The 8,278-nt window shown below is 53.6% G+C and overlaps 1 protein-coding gene across 1 annotated transcript in view; it reads right to left on the bottom strand.

The window, feature by feature from the left end:
• The window catches only part of MMP11 (matrix metallopeptidase 11 (stromelysin 3)), a 9,053-nt gene extending 2,792 nt beyond the window's left edge, over nucleotides 1-6,261 (bottom strand). Inside the window, exons 1-5 of the mRNA XM_010182781.1 lie at nucleotides 6,014-6,261; nucleotides 4,641-4,784; nucleotides 3,478-3,611; nucleotides 403-650; nucleotides 5-81 (exon numbers count right to left, since the gene is read on the bottom strand). Coding sequence (XP_010181083.1) covers nucleotides 5-81; nucleotides 403-650; nucleotides 3,478-3,611; nucleotides 4,641-4,784; nucleotides 6,014-6,261 — 851 coding nt within the window. The remainder of the gene's footprint in view (nucleotides 1-4; nucleotides 82-402; nucleotides 651-3,477; nucleotides 3,612-4,640; nucleotides 4,785-6,013) is intronic.
• Nucleotides 6,262-8,278: the final 2,017 nt, after the last annotated feature.

Below are 8,278 nucleotides of genomic sequence, written 5' to 3' on the forward strand. Positions count from 1 at the left end.
CCACACGTAGCGAGACTTGAAGAAGAAGAGCTCTCCTCGAATGGTGGATGCGGCGTCGAATGCCGTGTCGCAGGCGTCGGGCTGCACAGACTGCCAAACACGGCCGGGTCAGGTGCTTGGACTCGCAGGAGCCCCCCTCGCCCAGGCTGGGTTCAGAGAATGGGCAGTCTCTGTGTCCAGGCAACTGTGGCTCTGCTTTCAGCCAGTTTTGGTGGGGCATGTGCTGCCCAAAGATCCCCTCCCCGCACATCCCAGCCTGGCAGTGCCAGTTTGGGGTCCAGACCTGGGCTCAGCAGCATGGGTGGAAGACACAGACACCAACCACGTGTAAACCTGCTGCTGGCCTGCAGCTGGGAACAAGCTGTGGTGTCAGAGGAGGACACGGACAGGCTGCTCACTCACCTCCACGTTGGTGATCTCATTTGTTTCAAGCTCTGGCTGGGGCAGCTCTGCTGGCTGAGTTGGGGTTGGGTCAGGATCCAGTTTGGGTTTCCCATAGAGGTACTGGATACCCTGCTTGTCATCCTCACTCAGGCTTAATGGGTAGCGGAAGATGTAGAAAGGAGACATCAGTGACTTGGAGACAGCCGTGTGCTGCAGGCCCAGGACGTGGCCAAACTCATGAGCAGCCACTTGGAGGAGGTCAGTGCCTGCAATGGGAAGAGATGGGAGATGCTTTTGCCCGATTGTGTGTGGTGGGCAAGCTGTGCCTGCAGAGAGGACACTTCCACCAGTTATCAGCCACTGACAGCGCACTGAGGTACGTTGTAGGAGCCCAATGTGTACAAGAGAAACCTTCCTGCGCTACAGTGCTTGCAGGTTGTTATTCCCAGACTTTTCCTGTGTAGCTCTACACCATGTTTGTGTGTTTTTTTAAGGAGACAAAAAGTATAATTAAGGGATCCACTGGTTCAGGAGCACAGTGAGTGAATTTGTACACTCAAGTATTGGTCTGGGCCTGTTGGTAATTTGTAATTCTGTCACCAGAGGCTCCTGTACCCCATTGGCTACCAGGAAGAAATGGGTTTTCCATGCGCTTTTGGAAAGGAGAAATTTGCACGGAGAAGGAAGTCTGGCCGACAGACTTAGGTGTGGGGTGGTAAGGTTGGGTTTTGTCCACCCAGCCTTGCAGCAGTTGTTGGCTACAGCTGTAGCATACCAGGTCCCATTTATATCATGTCCACTGTGGAAAATACCAGTGTCAGCGAGGGGATGCTCTGGGATTAAAACTTGCTAATGGCTGTTGTCACACAGACAGCAGAGGGAGCTCATTTATTGCTGTGTGTGGACTGTAGCAAGAAGGGGACATTTACAAATAAATCCGTAAAAAATTATCCAATGTCAAGGCCTGTGCCTTCTTCACCAGGCTCAAGGAGATTTATGGGACATCACGTTTTAGGAATATGTGACCTTGGAGTGTCTAGAAAGGGAGAGGGGGGAAAAGTGATTTCAGTATGCAAAAATGTGTCATTTGGCAGGTGTTTCATAGCTTCCAATGGATCTTTTTTGAAGTTGATAAATTTCGGGGAAAGCTGGAAGAGAGGCATATTAAGCTGTGAAGCTTCTGAGCGGGGCTGTTTGTTGACAAGTCCCAGCATATTCATTCACTCGCCTTCAGCCAGAAATCCTCCGAGCTGCAGCCCAAGCGCTGTGAGTCAGCCACCTCGCTGTCCCGAGCAGGATTTCCCTGCCAGCTCCAGGGGCACAGGTCACTTCTCAGCACCAGGACAGGACAGGACAGGGACGTCCAGCAGGGAGGAACGCCTGGGAAGGGTGGAGGGGAAGGCAAGTCCCCGTCTTCCTCCGCTACTGAGCTTTATGTTGAGGTGATTAATTTGCACAGCGCTGACCCCATTATATCAACACATCTAGGTCAGCTGAGAAAGTGGGGTTTCTATGTCAGTGATCTATTACAAACTTTCAGACACTTCTGTTTAGTTTGGCAGGCTCCCCACTTGACGCTTTCCAGTACTGGCAGATCGGCTGAGCTGCTGTCAGATTCCCCGGGGAAGGTGAACAAGAGCACGCCTGAAGGAGCCGCGCTGGGGAGCATCCCCGTGTCCCTCGCAGAAGGTCCTCCACGTGGAGTCCCGCTTCCTGCATGGCGCTGGGGTGACCCCAGGGCAAACCTTGGCCCTCCTTGTACTTCTGCTCTCTCAGCTGTAAAAGGAGGCTAAAGATTTCCACATCTCACTGAGAGCTGAGACAAGAATTTGTCCATGTTTATATCATAAAGCTCTTTTCAGCATATTAAATGGCAATTAGCTGCAAAGAGCTTTTACAACATTTATCTATGAAAGATGAAGGGGCTGGGGAATAGGGCTGGATTCTGATAGGAACTGGTGTCCATTTTCAGCTCCTGGTTTGCCTCCAGCACTGTGGGAGAACTGTAGGAAATTCTTCAGCAACACAGGCAGCCTCACCAAAGGGTGAAAATTGGCAGAGCCCACCCTTCCCTAAGGAGCAGAAAGATCTGGCACTCTGTGGTTCTTGTTTCGGGTCAGCATGAACAGGGTCAGAGAGGCAGCAGTCCTGTGCCCCACACAGAGACTCGAGTTGGCACAACTGGCAATGAAGTGGACTTCAGGGGAGCCCATCTGAGCCCTGAACATTGATGTGGACAAAATGCTTGGGAAACCCCAGAGGGGCAGAGGTTTCACTTGGGCTTTGTGGCTGTGTCTTTGTCCCTGTAGATAAACTGGGGAGGAGGAGAAGGGGCTGACCTGGGTTAATTTTGGTGAGTCTTGCAGAAACTGGTGCCTTGGGCACTGATCCAGATGGTCCCAGGCGGTGCTGCAGTATCTCATGAGACACTGTGACACCAGACCCTGAGTGCCCCAGCAGAGAGCTACCAGCTTGGATCTATTATTAGCCCAAACAAAAAAAAAAGAAAAGGAAAAGGAAAAGAGTCTTGACTTGATGTTGTGCTGTTTATGGTCAGAGCATTCCCAGGCCACAGGGGCAGAGCTGGAGCCAGGGTGGTTTCCCTTTATGGACTTGTTCAAAGAGAAAATACTTTGTGGGCAGGCGATGAACAGTGTGTGCAGGGGCTGGGGCTGAGGCTGTCCTTTCGAAGACAACTGTGTCACCCAGTGCTTGAGCCGCAGTTTTCCTTCGTCCCTTCCCTGCTTTATTTCTAGTGGCTCCTGCCAATGCTGGGTGCAGTTCCCAAGTGGCAGGCTGCATGGCAGGACAAAGGAGCCATCTCTTGGATGTGTCTCTCTTGCTCCCGCTGCACAGAGGGAGCCCACCAGGAAACCAGTCTCCTGGTGCTGGACACAGGCTTTGCTGTGGCTGAAAGATGACAAGAAACGACCTGCATACCATCTCCTGGCAGGAGACGACAATACACACCACAAAAACAATTGCTGCCTCTCAGTTTTACAGGGTCCCTGTTCACACCATGACTGAATCATTTCCAAGTGCCCTGATAAGCATCCTGGAGCATCCACAGCTCCCCCTAAAACAGTACCGTACCCAGGTTGTTCCCAATCGTCCAGGTCTCGTCATAGTCAAAGTGGACGTCTCCCTCCCGGTGTGTCTTGGGGAAGAACGCATGTGCCAGGATCCCTCCAGGCCCGTCGAAAGGCAAGTTATCTCCATGCCAGTACCTGGAGCAAAGACACACTGCACCTCAGACAAACAGCCTTGTACCTCCAGTGAGCAGCATTGTTGTGTGTACCTCCAGTGAGCAGCCAAAGGTGGGGAGCCACTGCGAGGGGATGGCAGCTCTCCCTCCCATCCCAAGTTCTTCCCACCAGTCCAGATCGACTGTTTTGGGCTCTGCGGATTGTCACAAACTCAGCTCTGCATTGGGGCATACCAAGCCCTGGGGAATTTGCGTGTTTTCTCAGGGATGTTTCTCTCCTCCCCCTATTCAGCTGCCAGCCCAAAGCTGACCATGGAGCCTAAAGAATTAAGGAGGTGACTGCTTGAGCCAAGATTAAGTTGACATAGCTGAGTGGTGGGGGGATGTGGAGGGGCAGCCAGCAGTGAACCCAGCCAAACCCTCAGGTCCTCACTCAAGCCAAGCCCGCTGTTGACAAGTGAAGGAAACCCGTGAGAGATGTGGCCACACAGATGAGCTGAGGGAGGCACAGGCAAATGCACAGCATGCAAATCACATCACTGCTTGGACGGTCTCCCCTGCTTTTATTAGTTTTGTGCAAACATGCAGCAGAGGGAACTCTTTGCCCCTGTGCGTATTTTGCCAAAAGTGAACTTTAGGCTGGGGGCCAAGACTCATTTAACCAAGAAACTGTATTTGTCTTTGGGAAGACAGTTACGTTGTTCAGTCAAGGGACAGGATGGAGGACCTGAAGGTGGAAAGTCAAAACAGATGCTTAGGAAAACAGCCTGTGGGCAGAAAAACGTAAATGTACCAGGACAATTAATGAATGATCAGCAACGGTGCTGTGCACAGCCAGCGTGGAGCAGCTGCACTCACACCAAGCAGCCCACAAATGAAAAAATGAAAAGAAAAAAGACAAAAAAATCCCAGTGTCTGAAAGCAGAAACATGAGCCTCCACTTAAGTGCCTAAGCTGTGTGCTGGCAGCTCTCTGCTCTGGTTAGAGGCTTGGGGGCTTGCCTGCACGGCTGCTGCTCTGTCTGGGACGGGGTGCAGCTCCCCGTGCTCACCTTGTGAAATCAATGACGATGTCAGCCCGGCCCTCCTGCACCTCAGTGAAGGTCAGCGGCGTCACGTCACTCCAGACTTTCAAAGCCTCCTCGATGGTCCTTCTCACCTTAGCTTTTACGAGTTGCCACGGGAACCTGATAATTCTGAAAGGCGACAGACGTGAAATGAGGAGATCATCAGCTGCTGCCCCATGGACACTGCTGTCATGAAGACACTCACTGTAGGATCAGTGTCACTAGGGCTGCCCCCCTTTCTCAGCACCAGAACCTCTACAATCCATAGAAGCACTGCTCCAGCACCCTCTTCCAAGCAACAAGTGCAGCAGATAAACCTCATCAGTGCTGAAACCCTCTGGGTGGTGGGCCCAGAGGTGAGCTCTCTGGAGAGCTTTGCAGATCTGTGTTTTTCTGAAGCGCTGCGGCCTTTCCTAGGTCTGTCCCACATGAGTCCACCCCCACAGAAGGGCCTGGAGTGGTGTGATGTGATTTCTCCTCAATCTCTGCATTTTTTGCCCCTGGAAGCCTGGGCTTGCTGAGAGCTGCTTCTCCTGCCCTCCTGTAACATACACAGACTGTAAGGTCTGCCACACAGGGAGCTTTCTTTCCCTTCCATTAACAGTGCTGGTGTGTGTTCATCTCCGCTGTGTTTCTTTAACACTGTTGACCAAAAAAAATTAAAATAAGTCTTTCTGTTACCTATAGTCTCCTAACACCATAAGGAACTGTCTGCTGCACTTAATTAAACAAAAGATGATTTACACGCTGTCAAGGTCCATACAAGCGTGCTCACCTCTCCACTCATGTCCCTGTGGACAACTGGGAAGGCAGCACAACCCTCCCACAGGCCTGTTGAGCAGCTTCACACATGAGAAGGTGTGGGGTGATTTGAGCAAAACTTTACACTGAAGTCGTGTTTATGGGAACATCAATAACAGCTGAATAACAAGGTCTTTTTAAAACAAACTGTGAGGTGAGCCCACAGCGGGGTGGCTGTGGGGGGCAAAGGCACAGCAGGAGGGGGCTGGTGGTGGAGGCTCGGCTCGGCACGTGTCAGGGGTCTGAATGTATGTGCATAGGGGTGTTGGTGTGGGACTGACCGAGGGGTGACGCAGCAGCTGTGGGATGTGTTTGGGCAGGGGTGGGTGGGCAGCTCGATTTATGGGAGTGTGTGCATGGGGGGATGTGGAGGTGCTGGGTATGACCCTGCTGGTGGTTCAGCATGTGGCACCCCTGCCCCCCAGCTGGGCCATACCCAGTTTTAGGGCTGCTCTATAGCTTTTACGATCACATCACAGTGTGCCAGGGAACATCAGACAGAGGTTTGGGGAGGGAGAAGCAAACCAGCCCTGACTCCCGTTTCGGGCCTCTCTTACTTGTAGGTGAGATCAGTCTTGTCCCAGCGACCGCCGGAGAGGACAAACCGCTTCTGCCTGTTCCGCCCGTTCTGGCTGTCCGGGAGCACCGGCAGGTCGGGCACGCCGCACCGGGGCGGATTCCAGCGAGCTGCCTGCTCCTCCGCGCCCACCGGGAAGCCCTTGGCGGGCACCCCCGTCCCCGCAGCATTCACCAAGGAAGACAGCCAAGGACTCTGCTCCTTCCAGGTGTGGTGCTTTCGAGACATGTCCTAAAAGGGAAAAGCAAAGCCACGACTTCAGTGTCTGGGAAGAAAGGTCCTGAAGCGGAGTGGTGGACAACTCCTCACAGCAGCCCTGCCCTGGTGAGTCCCATCTCTGCCTGGGGTTGTTCCCTCGCTGCTAGGGCACAGACTGCTCCCCACAAACACCCTCTGTTCCCTGGGCTCTGCTGCTGCCAGGCTGGGTCACACCTGGCAGGCACTGTGTCATGCCATGGCACCCCCTAAGCGCCGGGCTATTTTGGTTCTGCTTTTCCTTGGCAGCTGGCCGGCAGGAAATGTTTTTGCAAGCTGTGGATGAGAACCAGACCCTTCCAGAACGAAACAGATCACTAGGGAGTAAATTCTCCCCCTCTGTCCCACATCCTTTATTCCCTCCTGGCCCAGAGCAGAGGTGATATTAATGGCAGGACGCCTTTAGTCCCCAGCACACAGTTGTGCTCCCCGTTGTCGCTCCCATGGTGTCCCATTGCTTTCCTGGTGTGGTGAGCAGGCTCTCAGCATGGCTGGGGGACAATACAAGCTGGAGAGCAGTACACATGGATCTGGAGGGTGACTGAGCCGTGGGACAGAGAGCAGCAGCTCCTGTCACTGCCTGAGGTCACTGATGCCACAGAAGGAGGGACAGGACCAGACCCTCTTGTGCCTGTGACCCTGCTTGGGACTAAGGTCACCTGCGCTCTCCTGCACTTAGCTGGAAAAGCATGATCCCTCTTGACAACATTAATTAGTGCTAATTAGCTGACTGCCATTTGTTTCCCACCTGACAGCAGGACTATGAGGCCACCATGAAACACATCCCAAGTGTAATCCTCAACCTGCTGTGAGGCATGTGGGGTGAGAGGCGCTTGGTGCCCACATCACCACGCTGCACAAGCCAGGGGTCCAAACACATGATTTTTTTGCTTGATTCTGCACAGGCAAATTTAAAGGTGTTGAAGCAGCAGGAGGAGCTGAGATGCAGCAGTGACACATCTCTACTTGGACAGTCAAGCTCTGTCCCATAGAGTGAAGTCCTGGGGTTTAGAGGTCCCTTTCCTTCTTCTGCAAAGAGCAGCCTTCTCCCAGGCCAGCCCTCCTGGCTGCCCTGCCAGGGACACGAAGGTCAGGATGGCGTGATGCCAGCGCTGCCATGATGCTGTGTAATCCGCGTGCCGCTGCTGCTCTGCTACCTACAATGAGCCCATTCATGCGGGCTGGAATGAAGTGTGAAGCCCTTGGCATTAATTCCGCTACCGAGCTCCCGACTCTGTAGTAGCCCCGTGCCTCTGAGTGATGCACAGATGGACACAGGAGTCTGGCAGGTCACAGGAGGTGCAGTTCAGGTGTTTGGCTCTTTGTGAGTCTGTCACCACTCCAGCCTGCTGGCTTGCCCCCACACACTCTTGATGGCTTGATGCCTGCCAGCCTTTGCCTTAGAAACTATCGACCCAGCCCTGGTGTCCCAGTGCACTTTCACACACTTTGGGAACTGCAACATCCACACGTGCAAAGAGAGAAAGCCATTTTACATCCTAAACAGCAAAGTCTGCCTGAGCCATCAGCCGTGGCACTTAGAATCCACCCAGTGCATTGGTGGAAGGAGGGTGTACAGGCTGTCCCCGAGGAGTCTGCACCTGACTGCTGGAGCCCTGTGGGTTGGAGGGACCTGTGTCTCTACGAGGAGCTCTCCAAGAGCTGCCTGGAACCCTGCCTGGGCTGGGAACCAGGCCTGTGAAGGACAGCTGACAGGAGGAGCTGATAAGGTTCATGTCCTGGACAATGTCTTGCTCCCAGCCCCAGTGAGACCCTTGGCCAAGCACATAAAGGCAGCTGCGTCACCAAAGCCCAGCCTGGAGAGAGAGCTGCTCGGCTCCTTGCTCCTGAGTGTGCTCAAGGGCATCCACTGCCCCTGGAGGCATGTCCTGCTGCCAGAGGACCACAGCCACATCAAGGCACATGAGAAGTGGAGATGGACCCTGGGGAGAGCCCTCGTTATGGAACTGGGAGCACTGGGAAACCCTCA

Source organism: Mesitornis unicolor, unplaced genomic scaffold (assembly GCF_000695765.1).
Source record: "Mesitornis unicolor isolate BGI_N332 unplaced genomic scaffold, ASM69576v1 scaffold11784, whole genome shotgun sequence".
Classification (NCBI taxonomy): domain Eukaryota; kingdom Metazoa; phylum Chordata; class Aves; order Mesitornithiformes; family Mesitornithidae; genus Mesitornis; species Mesitornis unicolor.